Raw genomic sequence first — 17,915 nt, 5'->3', positions numbered from 1 at the left:
CAGCTCAACATCCTGTGATTCCAGGCAAATCGCTTTGTCTCCCCGTGCCTACCACAAATGAATGTGTTCTTCCTTCTGTAATGTAAATTGTGCTCATGCCATGTTGTCAAGTTCGCGCTATATAATATTGCAAGGAAAAATAAAGTAGGGAAACTCGAGTTCACACACTACTGAACGCGCACTCTTAAGTGCAACAGCAGTGCTCTGTGAATCGGAGCGTTTCACAGGCCTGTCAAAGATAAGAAATGCTATCAAAACGAAATCCTACAAAACAATATACTTCTGGCAGGCAGCAATTCATACCCGGACAACGTCGGGAAGGGGTGCTAGTAATATTATATAATGATTCAGAGGAATGCACTTCTCCACTATATTTGAATTGGTTAGCCTGATTTATGTAATTCCTAGTTCTGCAGCAACGCCTCATGGAATCTCCGGTAGAACCACTATAACCCCTTAGCTCAGGGTGTTCCTATTGGCGTATCCAACGAGTTTTCATCCGACCCCAACTCAGGTAGCAGCAGCAGCACAACCATCGCCTCCCACGCTTTTGCAGTTTCTAGTGCCATATCATTGTTAGCTCTCCTAGCTTGCTGGAACCGTACTGTGCTCACACTGGCTGCCCATTTGGTTAATTCTGCCTTCCACTGCCCAATATTGGGATCCTGCCTGGATTTCCAATGCATCGTTATTTCCCTTTTAGCTGGTAAGCGATAAAAACTTTGATAACAAAGCTTTTTCCAGTTCGAGCTTGGCCACTGACATATTGTAATATAGGTGCAAATGTACTACATTCACATAATACATTTTCAAGTTCAAGTCAATAAACTACTGCCTGCTTAATTTCGATGTATATTTGTAGTTTCTCTGAATATAATTGTGCTACTAAGTGATCTAAATTTTCCACGTCCTTTTTAACTTTGTCCATTGCATGTTCAGCTTCATCCATGGCAACCATAGCTTCTTTGTCAACTTATGGATGTCCAAGTGGGTCTGCATTCCTAGAGGTGGAACAGTTGTTATTATATTTTTTATATTTATTTTCTATTGTCATTTTGCAAAACGTACAAACATTTCAAACATTTCAATTACCCGAACTTGACAATCATTCTGCAGTGATCAGCATATCTTCATTGCAAAGCTAGCAGATACATGTCCATTTTCAGCGGCTTCTAAACCCTGCCAGAGGGAGTCCTTCTCTCTCGCCAATGGGATGCAGTCACTGGTCAAAATTGTATAACAACTATGCAAATTAAGGAATTAACCAGCTATCATCCCTGTCAAGATGGATTGTAAGTCTCAAGGTCAGGACATTGTGTGTGTTAGAATCTATGGAGACAAATCTGGTAGTATTGCCTGGGAGGAAAGAACAATGCACTCTAACTCAAGCACCCATCAGCATGGGGGCTGGGCTCTATCTTTAAGGTGCTGCATGGCCATCTCTGTCATGGGGATTAATCATCATCTGCTGCTGCTGCTCCTCCGTGGTGGCATGGTGACCTCTCCCTCCGCTGCTTGTTCAAATGCAGTGAGCATCTCCTACCACTTGTCTGCCAGTGGCACCTTGCAGAGGCCCCTGGTTTTCTCTAGGTGGCATCCTCTGCTTGCCATCTATTGTTTGGTGGCCCCCTCTCGGCTATTCCTGTGGTGTGCTATGTCTCTGCAAGCTACGCCCAGTGAAAGATTCACAAACCTTTTCCCCATTCGCTTTCCTTGCCTGTGGGGAAACAGACCCTATTAATCAAGATAGGGAGGAGGAATTTTTGTCCATTCAGTTCTCCAGTTCAGTATTCCACATAATCAAAAGAGAATGGACACTTGTAACTACGTTTGAACTTTAATTGCCAGGGATGAAATGTTGTGGTTAAAAAAAAGGTTATAATCACAGATCGTGTTACTAGATCTTTTTTTTCACACAATTTGTGCGGTATATAGTCAGTCAAAACAAACTTTATTTGGTTTGTTACAACCATAAAAGTACAATTTACCTCTTATCTTACTAAAACAAGGAAAAGTAAAAGCAACAATAAATACATAGCACGGCGGTATCGATAAACATATTACATCTTGATATACGTATACTTTAACTATCATTTTTAAAATCGGAGTATTATAACAATTTAAATAAAAACACTTAATTCATACCTATACAACACCTCCTTAATCATGCAGCACTATTTTAAACACTAATTGTTTCACACTTATTTAATGTCAAGGACTTATATTATTAGATCTTACTCTGTGCAGCTGAGGAACCCCTTAACTTTTTTCATATATTTCCCCAAAGCACAGGCTATATCTAAGTTCTCCATTTCCATCAATAATTTAGCGGCTTGCGTCCTATTTGTAATATTATAATTTTTAAAAATCGGACATAAAAACTCCTTTCGTAAATCTAAAAACCACATACAATCTAGTAAAATGTGTATAATATTGCAGGTAGTGCCTAAAGTGCAAGTGCAGATCCCGTTACATCTTATCATTTGATTTCGAGCTCCATTATTAGCGTAACATGGGTTTATTCCAATTCTCATTTTTAGGACTTCCCGCCTTAAGTTATGACTTGGTAGCCGGTCCACATACGGAAAATGTTGGTCAAGCTCCCAGGCAGATGTCATGTGGGCTACAGAGCTTTTTTGTGAAAGGTACTCCCGGTCCTAATTGCGGGACATATCGGTTCCTTGAAGCCTTAGTTCTTTCTTACCTATTATTATATGATCTTGTAGTGGGCAGACCTTCAGATCGAGCACCCTGTATGCATTCCTTATTGATGCTCTAGACTCTTTTGCCCAGGGTAGGTCGCTCTTTGTAATTTCTTCTTTGGTCCACTGGGAGATTTTGAGGAGCTCATCTGCTCCCAATCACTGCCAGAATCGTACAAGGGCCATACAGGCGGTTATTGCCCACAAGGTAATTCCCAACTCAAGTCTGGCCGCCTGTACCATAGAAGATTTGTGCAGTACAAATAGGCTTTTTAATATATTTCCCTCCTCTCTATCCCAGGAGGTCTTACTGCTTAAGTAATAACTTGAGAATTTGAGGGGGCACCATTGCTTGATAGGCTTTCAGGACCGGTCTGTCCGACATTTCTCCGTAAGTATTGTTAAATCTTTTTAAACCTTTCACGGAAGCCAATGCCCTCATTTTTAATGCTTGTAAATGAGTATACCATTTCAGGGTACCAGAAAACCACATTCCCAGATATCTATAATCAGCTACCCTCTCAAGCAATACTGTGCCCAGGTACCAAGAGAACTTTGTTTTTCTCCAACCAAAGCAAACAATTTTTGTTTTCTCCATGTTTACTACTAGTTTTTTGGTAGTACAGTATCCTTTGAATCGATTTAATTTTCTTTGGAGCCCAATCTCCGTCTGATCCATGATTACCAGACCATCAGCATGGAGAAGGCATGATATCTGGTTTCCTACCAGTTTTGGGTTTGCCCCTCTAACCTCTCTTACTTTTTGGGGCAGGTCTGCTAAGAACAGCGAGAATAGTAGGGGGGCAAGAACACAACCCTGCCTTAAACCGTTCCCAATTGGGATTCTCTTTGTCAATCCTCCCTCCTTATCCAGAATTATCTGTGCCCAGTTTTCTGTATGCAGTTCTTGGATTAGAGCTAGCAGGTCACCCTGTATTTCATACCCAACCAGTGATGACCACAGCTGCTCCCTGTCCACCAGATCGAAAGCTGCACGGAAGTCCTCGAAACAGGCGAATAATTTTCCCCCCAGATCGATCGACTTCCGTGCAATGGACCAAAGAGCGAAACAGTGATCAACCATTGAGTGGCCTTCTTTGAACCCTCCCTGTTCTGGTGGTACTATCTGTTTGTTGTCCACCCAGTCCTTTAATATACCCAAAATTGCTTTAGAAAAGACCTTTTCGCCTATATCCAATAGGTTTATTAAGCAGTAGTTTTTTGGGGAGTTTACGTCGCCTTTCTTATGTATTGGCCTGACAATTGCCCCTTTCCAATTATCTGGGAACTTGCCTGTGTTTAGGATCTCTTGAAACATATTAGAAAAAAAACTCCGCCCACCAATCTATATTCGTTTTTATTATAATTGCTGGTAAATTATCAGGTCCTGCAGCCCGTGTTAGGTTTAATCTCTTTATTATACCTCTAATGGCATCTGGGGAGAAGTGTACTTTAGTGTACTTTAATTTCTTCCATTATTCTAGGCCAATTATTGGCCGTTCTTCCCTCCCTGTCTGGCCATATACCATAGATTTCTTCCAAATATGTCACCCACTTGACCTCTGGCACCGAGCAGTGTAGGGTTCCTGAGACTTTCCACGTACATTCCTGAATTAACTTCCAAAAGCCTCTCACATTCTTTTCTTCAATTGTCTCAAGTAAATTCCCCCAACATTTGTCCTTAAAGGTCCTTTTTTTATCTCTAATAGTGGCCTCATATTTTATTTTTAGTTTCTTAAGTTCTATTACCGCTTCATCACTATAATTTGCTCTTAGGTATCTCTCCTGTTTTCTAATACTGGCCTTGACCTTCCGACATTCATCATCAAACCAATGGGAGGTACTACTGGGGTATGGTTTCACATTATTTACTACTTTATGATTACCGTGTTTTAATTTTATCCTGAGGCATTCCACCATATCCCTTATTGTATCCTCATACCAGGTTATGCTCTCCTCTGGTGCTAGGTTATCTAAATTCACGGTTAACTGGTGTGCACTCAGTTTTTTTTATATATTCCTCAGTAATTCTCGTAGTAAGTCTTTTAGGGTATTCCACCTCTACTGATAGCACTTTTTGTCTATGTGGGGAACTGAGTACCTGGAGTTCTACCTGCAGTGGGTAATGATCACTACCCTCCAGCCTAAGAATTTCGGTATATAGTGGTTTTTTGTTGCCACTCTGTTTCTAAGTAGGTATGATGTACCTTTGACAGATTATTAGTACGTCTCAACAGGAGCACAGGCTCTGCCCCTGGACCGGGTCCAGGGGCAGAGCCAGCACCAGACACAGAGAAGTTCCGAAGTACGGCTTAGGACCAGAGAGTCCTGTCCTCCTGTTGAGACGTGGTAATAATCTGTCAAAGGTACATCATACCTACTTAGAAGCAGAGTGGCAACAAAAAACCACTATATACCGCACAAATTGTGTGGAATTTTTTTTTTAATTTTGTTGTTTGTCCTGACGAATGCCCCTTAGACCCGGCTGTGCGAGATGGGGCAGAAACATGTTGACCTTGTCTAATGTGATATAAAAAGATCCAGTAACACTATCTGTGATTATTCCCTTTGTTTTTAACCACAAAATTTCATCCCTGGCAATTCAAGTTCAAACCAGGTGAAAGCTTGTTTTATGTAAATATAATCTTCTCCTCTTGGGGTTATATACATATCTCTGGACACTACTACGCTACACCAGAGATTGCCTCAGGCTTGAGGCTGGCATACAGCATGAATTTGGGACACCCAATGATAATGCTATAATGCATATGTGGGGCGGAAAAACGATATAAACTGCAAAGTATACATAGCGTTTATGAGGGTGATCCAATTAATCTACTGTAACGTAGTTACAAGTGTCCATTCTCTTTTGATTATGTGGGAAACAGACCCAACAGACACATTTCTGCTGTGCCCAGTTCCTTTATACTTGTGGGTATGTTTCAAGCCTGCTATTACTCCCTCTCAAAATGTGGCTATGTGTGGGTATCGCCACACCGTTTGGGCAAAGTTCACATCCAGTAGATGACACCTGAGGCATTTCTGGGTCTGGGCTTGTAAGATCACTTTGATTCTGTGCCATGTGAGGTCTCATGTGTAAGTAATTGAATTGCGTATATTTAAATCTTGTATTCAACATCATTGTACAGGACTGGTCCAATGTCTGATCCCGTCCTTGTGTCTCAGGTGCCTGCCCAGTAGTCCCTCCCAGCGTTCTCAGATGCACGGCATGCCATCAGCATTCAATGCCAGTAGCATCTTGTACAGCCATGAGATTAGTCTGCGTCCATCTACAAGTGTTAGTAGTGCTTTTAATGTGTCATTTGTGTGAGGTTCTAGTTCTATGCCCCCAACAGGTTTTTCATTGATCTCTTAACTACTCCGTAGGTCAGGAACTGGTCCCCAGAGAGGCCATGCCCGGCCATCAAGCTATCCATACTCCTGAGACTTCTCTCGACATTGAGGACCCCCGGGGTAATGAGGCCGGCTTCTGTCCACTCCTCTATCCTCCGTGCCTAGTGTCTAGTTTCCAGAAATGTGTGGGTTTGGTAGGTTTCCCTAGATGGCCGCCGAGCCCGGGCCAAAAACTCATGGTACCCCCTTGCCTCAATAGGTTTGAGCCCTTGCCTGTCGCGGATACTTGACCCACCCACACAAGTAAGATACCATTTTTCTCTAAAGACTTTGGGGAACGCGGGGTGGGTGGAATTTTGTGGATCCACGCAGATTCCATAATTTTCCACCACAGAAATGTGGGGAAATATGGTTTTTGGACAATTTTTTAGGTTTGCAAGGGATTCTAGGTAACAGAACCTGGTGAAAGCCAGTCAAGTCACCCCATTCTGGATTCCCCTGGGTGTCTAGTTTTCAAAAATGTATAGGTTTGCTAGGTTTCCCTAGGTGCCGGCAGAGCTAGGGTTCACAAACTACAGCTAGGCACTTTGCAAAAAAAGGGTAATTTTTCACTGTGAAAATGTGGTGTGTCCACTTTGCGATTTGCGCCGTTTCCTGTCGCCTTCACTAGGCCTACCCACACAAGTGAGGTACCACTTTTCTTTGAAGACGTTGGGGAACTCGGGTGGGTGGAATTTTGTGGATCCATGGAGATTCCAGAACTTTCCACCACAGAAATGTGAGGGAAATTTGTTTTTTTTTTACAATTGTTTAGGTTTGCAAGGGATTCTGGGTAACAGAACCTGTTGGGAGACAGTCCAGTCACTCCATCTTTGATTCCCCTGGGTGTCTAGTTTTCAAAAATGTATAGGTTTGCTAGGTTTCCCTAGGTGCCGGCAGAGCTAGGGTTCACAAACTACAGCTAAGCACTTTGCAAAAAAAGGGTCATTTTTCACTGTGAAAATGTGGTGTGTCCACGTTGCGATTTGCGCCATTTCCTGTCACCAGCACTAGGCCTGCCCACACAAGTAAGGTACCATTTTTCTTTAAAGACTTTGGGGAACTCAGGGTGGGTGGAATGTTGTGGATCCATGCAGATTCCAGAACTTTCCACCACAGAAATGTGAGGAAAATAAGTTTTTTTTTTACAATTGTTTAGGTTTGCAAGGGATTCTGGGTAACAGAACCTGGTGAGAGCCAGTCCAGTCACCCCATCTTGGATTTCCTTGGGTGTTTAGTTTAAAAAATGTATAGGTTTGCTAGGTTTCCCTAGTTGCCGGCAGAGCTAGGGTTCAAAAACTACAGCTAGGCACTTTGCAAAAAAGGGTCATTTTTCACTGTGAAAATGTGGTGTGTCCATGTTGTGTTTTGGGCCGTTTCCTGTCACGGGCACTAGGCCTACCCACACAAATGAGGTACCATTTTTCTCGGAAGACTTTGGGGACGAATGGTGGGTGGAATTTTGTGGATCCACGCAGAATCCAGAACTTTCCACCACACTAATGTGAGGAAAATGTATTTTTTTAGCAAGTATTTAGGTTTGCAAGGGATTCTGCGTAACAGAACCTGGTGAGAGCCAGTCCAGTCACCCCATCCTGGATTCCCCTGAGTGTCTAGTTTTCAAAAATGTATAGTTCGCTAGGTTTCCCTACGTGCCGGCAGAGCTAGGGTTGAATAACTACAGCTAGGCACTTTGCAAAAAAAGGGTCATTTTTCATTGTGAAAATGTGGTGTGTCCACGTTGCGTTTTGAGCCGTTTCCTGTAATGGGCACTAGGCCTACCCACACAAGTAAGGTACCATTTTTTCAGGAGACTTAGGGTAACACAGAATTGTAGAGCAACTGTTATTACCTGTTGACTTTCGATGCATTTCTGCCTTCCAAATGAAAGACAATGTGTAAAAAGGAAGTCTTTTTGAAAATGACGTATAATTCTCATGCTAGTATGGGTATTCGCAATTTTTGAAATGTGTAAATATCTATTGTTTCTAAACTCTATATTTTGTTCCCATTTCAGAAATAAATAAGTGTCTTTCATACAGATTTTTCCATGTATACATTTTCCCAGAATAATTGCTATATACCCAGTATATAATAAAAAACGATTGCAAGTTGCTGCTCAGTTATTGGCTCTGGGTTCGTCGGGTTCTTGGTAAACCTACATGTCCTATATACCCTCACAACCATAAAGGTCCAGCGGATGTAACTGTATAATGCTTTTAAACAGCTGTAATAATTAGAAGAAGTAACAGGTGAAAACGTTGACACAAATGGCTGTTTTTTTCAACTCATTTTCAATTTTTCTTATATTTAACTGTTAGTTTCTATAAAGAAACCGTGAAGGATCTACACAAATGACCCCTTGCTGAATTCAGAATGTTATTTACTTTTCTAAAATGTGTAGCTTTCCTCAATCAATCAATCAAGGTATTTATAGAGTGCACTACTTACCCGGAGGGTCTCAAGGCACTTGGGGGGGGGGGGGGTGCCGCTACTGCTCGAACATCCAGGTCTTGAGTTTCTTCCTGAAGGAGAGGTGGTCTTGGGTCAGGCGAAGGTCGGGAGGGAGGGTGTTCCATATCTTGGCGGGCAGGTAAGAGAAGGACCTTCCTCCTGTTGTCTCTCTTCGGATGCGGGGGACGGCGGCGAGGGCGTGGTTGGTCGATCGGAGGTGGCGTTTGGGAGCGTAGAAGTTGAGGCGGTTGTTGAGGTAGTTCGGGCCTTGGTCGTGTAGGGCTTTGTGTGCGTGGGTGAGGAGACGGAAGGTGATTCTCTTGTTGACGGGTAGCCAGTGCAGGTCTCTCAGATGTCCGGAGATGTGGCTGCTCCGGGGGATGTTGAGGATGAGTCTGGCTGAGGCGTTCTGGATCCGCTGGAGTCTCTTCTGGAGCTTGGCGGTGGTTCCGGCGTAGAGGGCGTTGCCGTAGTCCAGTCGGCTGGTGACGAGGGCCTGGGTGACCGTCTGCCTGGTCTCGGTGGGGATCCACCGGAAGATCTTCCGTAGCATGCGCAGGATGTTGAAGCACGACGAGGAGACGGCGTTGACTTGTCTGGTCATGGAGAGGGAGGAGTCCGGAATGAAGCCCAGGTTGCGTGCGTGGTCTGTCGGTTTGGGTGCGGTGCCCAGGGTGGGGGGCCACCAGGAGTCGTCCCAGGCGGAGGGCGAGGAGCCCAGGATGAGGACTTCCGTCTTGTCTGAGTTCAGTTTCAGGCGGCTGGTCGTCATCCACTCGGCTACGTCTTTCATCCCTTCGTGGAGGTTGGTTCTGGCGGCGGCGGGGTCGTTGGTCAGGGAGAGGATCAGCTGGGTGTCGTCGGCGTAGGAGATGATGTTGAGGTTGTGTTGGCGTGCAATGGCTGCAAGGGGGCTCATGTAGACGTTGAAGAGGGTGGGGCTGAGCGAGGAGCCCTGAGGAACGCCGCAGATGACTTCCGTGGCTGCAGATCTGAACGGTGGTAGGCGGACTCTCTGTGTCCTTCCAGCGAGGAAGGAGATGATCCACTCCAGTGCCTTCTCCTGGATTCCGGTGTTGCTTAGGCGCTGCACTAGGGTGCGGTGGCAGACAGTGTCGAACGCCGCGGAGAGGTCTAGGAGGATGAGGGCCGCTGTTTCACCGTTATCCAGCAGGGCTCGGATGTCATCAGTGGCAGCGATGAGGGCGGTCTTGGTGCTGTGGTTGGCTCGGAAGCCAGACTGCGAGGGGTCGAGGGATCCATTCGTCTCGAGGAAGGCGGCCAGCTGCTTGTTGACTGTCTTCTTGATGACTTTGGCTGGGAACGGGAGGAGCGAGATGGGGCGGTAATTCTTGAGTTCGGTGGGGTCCGCTGTTGGTTTCTTTAGTAGAGCGCTGAGTTCGGCGTGCTTCCAGCTCTCAGGGAAGGTGGCGGTGTCGAAGGAGGAGTTGATGATGTCCCGCAGGTGGGGTGCGATGACAGCGTCGGCCTTGTTGAAGACGTGGTGGGGGCACTGGTCGGTCGGGGATCCGGAGTGGATAGAGTTCATCGTGCGGATGGTGTCTTCTGTGTTGATCTGGGTCCAGGCGCTGAGGGTGGTGGTGGGGGGCGTTGGTGCGGTCGTTGGGAGCGTTGTTTGTGGGCTGAAGCTGTTGTGTATGTCCTGGATCCATTATTGCTTTCATACCTATTTCTACCATTAACTGGAAGGAGGTTGAAAGCATAACAAATAGCAAAAATAGGCTATGTCCCAGAAAAAAGCCAAAGCTGTGTAACATTTTTGGGTTTTCTAACAAAAGTTTGCTTGTCCCTCAAAGCTGGGAAGATGGTGATTTCAGCACCACGACCCCGTTTTTGATAACAATTGCAGGAAGAAAAACAGACCTAGCAGCGAAGGGGATATTTATTACTATGTTGTTCTATTTATGTATTTACGGATTAAATAAATGTGTCATCATTTGTGTATTTGTTTGCTAAATGCTTTTTTCAGTATTTTTGTGTGTATTGTGAGTAAAAATTGGCAATAAAACTCTTTAAAGACTTTGACTTTTCACACTTTTGATTGTACCCTATTGTATCATGCTTCTATTACTCTTAACAGTATGTCAGCAAGTATGATTGGAGCTTTAGGATATTGCGAGAAAAAAATGTTGATTTTCCCAACTGTTAGTGTCAAGGATGACTTTCCCTGCAGCTGATCTCTGGTTCAGTTTACTTTCTGCCACTGTCTAACATGTTGCGACAGAACCTTTAGAGGTAAGGTCTACAATATGCACTTCTATCCTACTGTGCCCATTTTCTACATGTTTCTGCTTTGTGTCCTGCAAAAGCATGTACAATCTGCTCCCTATTGAAAAGGTCTGCTGACTACCAGACTGTTCATTCGTTCCCTGGTAGTTATGTCATGTAGTAGTTCTCTTCCAACATGTTTCTGGGATGCATAGAAAAGAATGCAAAATACTCACCTCTATGTCTTGTATGAAATTAGAGCTTGCCTGACAAACTGTTGGTAAAATGAGTATAATGGGATGCTTTATGTTGGAGGTATGGAGGAATTTGAAAGGTGTTTCTTGGTAAACTTTCCAGGGCTCTGCTAACTCTTTGGTTAACTCCCTTGTTTGGCCTCCTTTTCTTTTCCACAATTTTTGTATGCAATTTTGGTAGTTCTTCCAGCCTATTAACTCTTTTGTGTAAATAATGAGTAATGTATTGTACAACGGTTAGAGCTTGCATGTTTGTTATAGAGTCCATTACGTCCAATTTCTAGTTTTCCCTATTGAAAATTGCTTTAAGGAAACAAACAACTTTGTGTACCAGTCCCTGTGCATAGATACTGTTCCATTCTTGTATTGAAGGTAAACATCTACTTTGATGGAGGTGTGCTTGAATACTGAAGCTAGACTCTTCCAACAAAACCATATCAGTTAACACCTGTTATTCTAATTTTCAGATCCAGGATATTCTTCGCAGGAGTCACCTGCTCACCATCTACAGGCAGCTTGAGCCCCAGATATCAGATGCAAAGGACATGATTTTTCAGGCTCTCTTAAAAGGTGAAGACAGTTTAGGCCTAACTTTACTACTATTAAATTGAGAAAAATCCTAATTTTAAGACTTTCGGTAATTACAGAAGGCATTTAGGCGTCCTAAAGTTAGTAGTCCTAACTTTACTACTACTAAATTGAGAAAAATCCTAATTTTAAGACTTTCGGTATTCACAGAAGGCATTTAGGAGTCCTAAAGTTAGGAGTCCTAACTTCTGTGAATACCGAAATGAGTAAGTTCATTCTGTGAATACCAAAAGTAGTAATTGCATTCTGTAAATGCCAAAAGTAGTAAGTTCATTATGTGAATATCAAAAGTAGTAAATGCAATCTGTGAATACCAAAACAGTAGTAAGTTTAGGATTGAGTCTTAAGTTAATTCTGTGAATCCGGCCCAATGTGTGGCATCCAGTTTCGTGGTTCCAGTTGTCATCAAAGTTACTAGGCCTGTTAGTGGAAAACATTTATCCCTGGTGTCCTGTGGCTTCTGTACTGCTGCCACTCAGGCTGGAATGAGGTACCTCTTTTAGCACCTGAATCTCTGGACAGTGAGGCAGTCTCAAGGACCTGACAATGCTACATGCTCAGGCCTCAGCAGTGCACATCAGTAAATCGATGTCTGGCTAGTGCTTCTACTTTAACAACAGAAAGCACTTGAATAGACAAACAGAAAAATGTTTTCAACACAATTATAAACATGTACGAAATTACATAGGGATACCAATGTGGATCCAAAATCGAATTAATGGGTCTCATGATGGCCCAGATGAAAACAGTACCTTCCGCTCAATCAATCACTATGACTGATGGGTCCTGTTTAATCCACATCTTTCTGTCTGAATAGTCACCAAAACTCATCAGCTTGTTGGAAAGAAAAAAGGCAGACGGACTGCCGTCCAAGCTTCATCTCCACGAGACCCATTCAGTAGATACTGCGTTGAATCCTCAACATATATCCTTGGTTTCAAGAAATTATCGCACTAAACGAATACTTGTGAATTTTTTAATAGACTCTTATTAGAATACTGTTGCAAGGAAACCAGGGTTAGTGTAGAGTGTTGTGATCTTCACTTTGTTTATGATTTGCCTTCACTACACACTGCGTCGTCTGCAAGAAAATTGAGGCTGCCAATTAATCTTTTCTTATGTCATTAGTTGGTTCATAAATGTTTTAAACTTGACTTTGTTACAGTTGAACTCACGTATATGGTTTCACCAGTAATAGAGTCCATGAGACCTTTGTCATTTCTATACACACTCAAGGAGAGGAGCACCTCAGCAGTTACAGACAGAACCAGCAGCTCTCCAGGCAGGGCTACCACCACTTTACCAATATGCCTTAGACTTTCATGTTTGGGACCTAAGCCCGCTGAAGGGATTCTAACTCTTTACTCTGCCTTCAGCTTTGGCTATAGCTTCAAAGTCAAAAGCTCATCATTATGATAATGAAATGTAAAACAAAAAATGAAACTAAATTGAAACATGTATGAGTGCCCTAGAGAAAGCAAAACACACGTTGGGGGTAAATAAACACAACAGAAAGAAGAGGAAGGAGGGAAACAATAGCAGTGGTGGAAGAAGAAGAAACACTGAAATAATACACCTGGAAGAGAAGGGAATAAGTGTGGGAATAACATGAGAATGGGAGAGAAAGCACCAGAGGGAAACAGAGAAAATATTTAGGCTTTCCAATAATAATGTGTTTTCAAGGTGTCATTAAGGCACTACCCAGTTAAAATTTTGAGAGCAGCAGTACAACCTTCCTTATATGTATAAGGACACATAAGTGCATAGTGACCCTAACATACCTGTTATCTTTTCAAGACATAATTGAGGGTGATATTTGTGCAGCATAACTAACACTCTGGGCCTCTGTGAAATATTTTAGGTTGTTCTAATTGTGCCAATTTTAGAACTCCGTCAATAAATAATGTTTGTATGAACTATATAAAAGCAATTTTTCCATAGGGGTTCCTTTGTAGATAGAAATGTAAATCCCAGATCGACTGACCACTTCTACTTTGCCAAACACTTTCTTTATCCTATACCTCCTGTGGAAAGTTTAATGGGAAAATTAAATGGAGGGAAATGAGAAGCAGAAATTTAGCCTAGTTGTTCTTATCATCAGGAGAAGTAGTTTGCGTCCTGGTGCCTCCATGTGACCTGACTGTGAGATCTCGGGCAAATATCTTTGTGTTTCTGGTACCTTAACTTATTTGTCATGCTTGCAGTTGAACTGTTGTTACGTCTGCAAAATAGGAATATTAAGTTGGATCCAACAATGTTTTTGTCTGGTAGCAAGCATTAAGATGAAAACAGCATGTTCACTAATAAATATTTACGGGGAACGTGGCTAGCCATAATTTGTGGTGTGGCTGGAGCTCATGGAGCTGGTTCCCGAACTGCTGGTTGGTGAGAACCAGTTTACTTGTGAGCAGAGGCCTATGAAGGGCCTCAGAGTAAAATGACTGGTCTAGGCTTGGGTAAGGGCTTCAACACAGATTGGTGGAAACTGCCCCATCCTGGGCTGAGGACATGCCAGAAAACCTAGGTTCTTGGGCAGCATTACCAGTGGTTGGCTGGTGCGCGACCCAGCGCCCACAAGGACAGAGCTTCCAACCCAGGAGAGCTATGAACTGCAGTGGCTGGTGCCTGTTAGAGAGGGATGTAACTGCAACATTCTCCCAGTGTAGTGACCTCTTAGTGTGAACACACTATGCCTATGACTGAATCGGAAGAGAGGTGCCGGTGCCCCATCTAATGGCGGGATTAAAAACATCTAATGAGTTGAGTTTTAGCACTTCGAGATAAATTATGCATGGTGAGAGACTGAGATCTGCAGTAGACTGACTGACCTGTGCACACAACTAACTCTATAAACAGCCTGGCGCAGGTATGCACCACAAGCATATGCCAGTACTGGCCAAATCAGCCTTGCACTAATCAGTGCAGAAAGGACTGTCTTCAAGTTTATGTCACAGATAAGGAGCTCAGCCTCCATCATAGAGCACAGGACATAGTTCCTACAAACCAAAGCAAAATGACTGGCACTGGGCACTCAGCTGAGATGGTGCAAACATCTTAATGAGAGGGAGACATGACTAAAAACAAACAAAACTATCTTTAGAAAGCAGGAAGACTCTAAGAATAAACAGACCAGGCCAAACTGAACCAACACCTCACAAAGCGCTGATACATCACCCAGTTCTAAAGGCAACTTTAGAGCAAGACTACTGGAAATAAAGGGCAGCCTACAACCATAGACAAAAAGATAAACACTGTGTCCATTAGACTGGATTAGATGATAGAATGCATGGACACATAATTCACTAGAATTTACTACCCTACATGTCAGGTTGCAAGGATGTGGGTGCTGTCAACTCTGTCCTTCCAGGACTCCCTTTTCCCATCTGGCACTTCCTCTGCCCATCCTGCATGTCCTCGTTCATGTACACACTTTCTCTTTCCACATTCTACTAGCTCTCTCCACTTTATTCTACATCCATGTCCCTTACCTCCTCTCTCCAGCTGGTTCAGCCTGTCACTATACCTGGCTCTCTACGCACCCACCCAGTATTCCCTCTATGCACTTTTCCTTGCGCTCGTCACACCCGATACTGCCCTTTCTACCCTGAAGTCTTTTCCATTTGCACTGTGTTACAAATGGGTTACGCCTATTTAGTTAGCCCAGATTTTCTGCTTTTAAAATCACCCGGTTTGGGACTTTTTACTGTGGGAGAGTCTCACTTCTTGTGTCTCGCCCACTATAATCACATGGTAAATGGATTGCCGTATTAACTGCCACTGTCTGCCTTTTAGAATAACGCCACTGCAATGTAGCTAGGATAAGGGGCACTTGGCTGCTTACATGTGTGAGACTGCTGTCATGCTCAGCTTGGTAACTACACACAAGTAGCCTGGAGCAGAGGGGACTCTGCAAGGTTAGATGTTTACCTGGGATGGGCCTTATAATATTAGTAGAAACTGTCCTTACTGCAGTGACACTGTATCATACATAAAAGGGGAAATCTACCTAGAGTGCACTTTCACTTCTCTTAGGCCTACAAAGTCCTGTAAGGTATAAAACTGGGGGGAAAAATGTACACCAAGTTGGACCGTGCAAGTCCCAAGCTCCACATATTCACCTTATGGGTGGTCCAGACTTTACATATTTCTCTGGCTCAGCTGAGGGTTAAAGTCCAGGTCTTTTGTCACCCTGCTGTGCCAAGGTAATTACTCTGCTTCCCAGTAGAGAGGACCAAGGAAGGCCTCCCCACACAAAAGGAGTCATTAGCCATGCTCCACCTAGGTCCTGAGGAGAAAGGAGTGGGGAAGAAATTCTTCATCTGTTAATTAGCTGTCACACTGTATCAAGGTTCGGACGTCCAGGCCTACTGACAGAAGGAGGAATCCCAGAGAGCTGAAGGAGGGTGTATTGCTTCTAGAGATAGACTCTGGACCTGGATAACAGCGGCAGCAGCATGGAAATCTTGCGAGTACAAGCATCCTGATGCAATACTGGACTAAGGACTCTGTTTACTGCTGACCCCAGAACCAGTGTCTCTCTCCAGGACCAGTGAGGCTGGTTCTCTCACACCCCCTAAGGATCTGCTGTCTGAGGACCAGTAACCACTGACAACCTGCACTCCTGTTCCCCAATACTCCTATAAATAAATGGAATAGAGTGGTCAGGGAATATTTAGGAACTTTAGTGGGGATGTTTGTGGGAACAGACTCTATAACGTATTTTATTATTGGTATTTCACCAGCTTAATTTTCTGGAGTGGGTGAGATGTTCTACCAATGTGGTTTTAATGCATTGAAACGAAATATGTTTTGGAAAGAGGTCTCCAGTGTCCTCAAGGACAACCTGGAATGCCCCATCGCTGCTTTGCCTGAGGTCAGTCCACTTAGTTTGAGATGTCTTTGGAATGGCTTCAATGTTGAAGGTCGATATGGCTCTGATTCTAAGACTGCTTTTCAGAAGCTTAGTTATCCATTGCAACCTCAGAGGAAGAAGGCGAACTGCCCTCTAAAAACCACTGGCAGATTTGTGAGTGGACATTTTGGTCTTTTGCCTGTTGTGATACATTCTGGAAGTCTGCTTTGGATTATCTTATATAGTGCTTTTAGTATTTTCCCACTTGACCACACTCCAAGTGTCTATTCTCTTTTCTTAACGTGTTTTTGGAAATTTGTACGATTTTGCTATTTATAACATTTAGTGAATGTTCAGGATATTCTGTTCTAATGCTTCTTTTCTTTTAGTTTATAATACTCAGACACATGTGTTTGGGTGGTGAGCAGGGGTGATAAGTGGTTGTGACTAGGTGAGTTTCCTCTGAAGCTTTAGTCTTTTACTACTGATTTATATAAGTATTACTTTCTGCTGGCTCTTCGTATAAAAAAATAGTGTCGGGCGGCGGATGTGGCTGCAGTAGGTCTATCGGCGGGGAGCCGCCTAGAAGCTAATTATCTGGGCGTGAAGATATTCCCCCTGCCGCCAGCCCATGGAGCTTTCACACGGATAATTACGAATTTTTTGTCTCCCTTAATGAGGCGAGGCCTTCGGATTAATTTCTCCATATGAACTTTTACTAAATCAGGTTGTATTAGTTCCTTTCTCCACACCATAGGTCTGGATACTCTAATGTGTGTCCACCGGGGAGTGAGAATGACTTTTCTGGTCCTGATGAATGCTGAGCTGACCCTGAGCTCTTTAGCAGAAACATGTTGACCAATTTTTTCTGTTTGTCACTACCGTTAGGACTTATTGGTTCAAATTAACACAACCAATCATTAGTCCACATTTTTTTCACTGATTTTAATAGAGTTAGAGCTACCCTCTCATTAAAATGAATTGTTTGATGAGTAGCCCACACTCTTTTTAAGTCACCCTCAAATCACTACTTCTGATTTTCCTTTCAACTATCTGGGACCCAATAAAGACAACTGGCTACCAACTTTTAGTTGGGGCCTGAGGGTCCTTTTAGTTCACACTGAGCACGTGCACCCTATCTCCTTACTAATTGGTTATCGATTGTTGGTGCCAGCTATCCTATGATCACCTGAACCTTTGGCTTTCCCTTTCGTTCTCTATATTTGCTGACACTCTTACGTTGATTGTTATATGGCTCTTCGTATACCCTATTAACTTTAAAAAACAAACAAACATTATTCGTTCAAGTTTTCGCACACAAAACTGAGCCGTCCTACAGCAGAGTTACCCACGGTAATATATTTCAACTGATTTCCATTATATATCTGAGTCCTATATACATTTCACAGTTACTTATACATGAATGGCACAGCAATATACATA

The 17,915-nt window shown here is 43.4% G+C and overlaps 1 protein-coding gene across 1 annotated transcript in view; it reads left to right on the top strand.

Moving 5' to 3' along the window:
* Positions 1–17,915, top strand: part of LOC147693361 (transient receptor potential cation channel subfamily M member 2-like) — a 1,943,547-nt gene that overhangs the window by 477,922 nt on the left and 1,447,710 nt on the right. Inside the window, exon 9 of the mRNA XM_086933684.1 lies at positions 11,500–11,602. Within this exon, the coding sequence (XP_086789810.1) occupies positions 11,500–11,602 (103 nt within the window). The remainder of the gene's footprint in view (positions 1–11,499; positions 11,603–17,915) is intronic.

The sequence above is a fragment of the Lissotriton vulgaris genome, chromosome 8 (assembly GCF_964263255.1).
Source record: "Lissotriton vulgaris chromosome 8, aLisVul1.2, whole genome shotgun sequence".
NCBI lineage: Eukaryota > Metazoa > Chordata > Amphibia > Caudata > Salamandridae > Lissotriton > Lissotriton vulgaris.
This window is presented reverse-complemented; position numbering and strand designations above follow the sequence as displayed.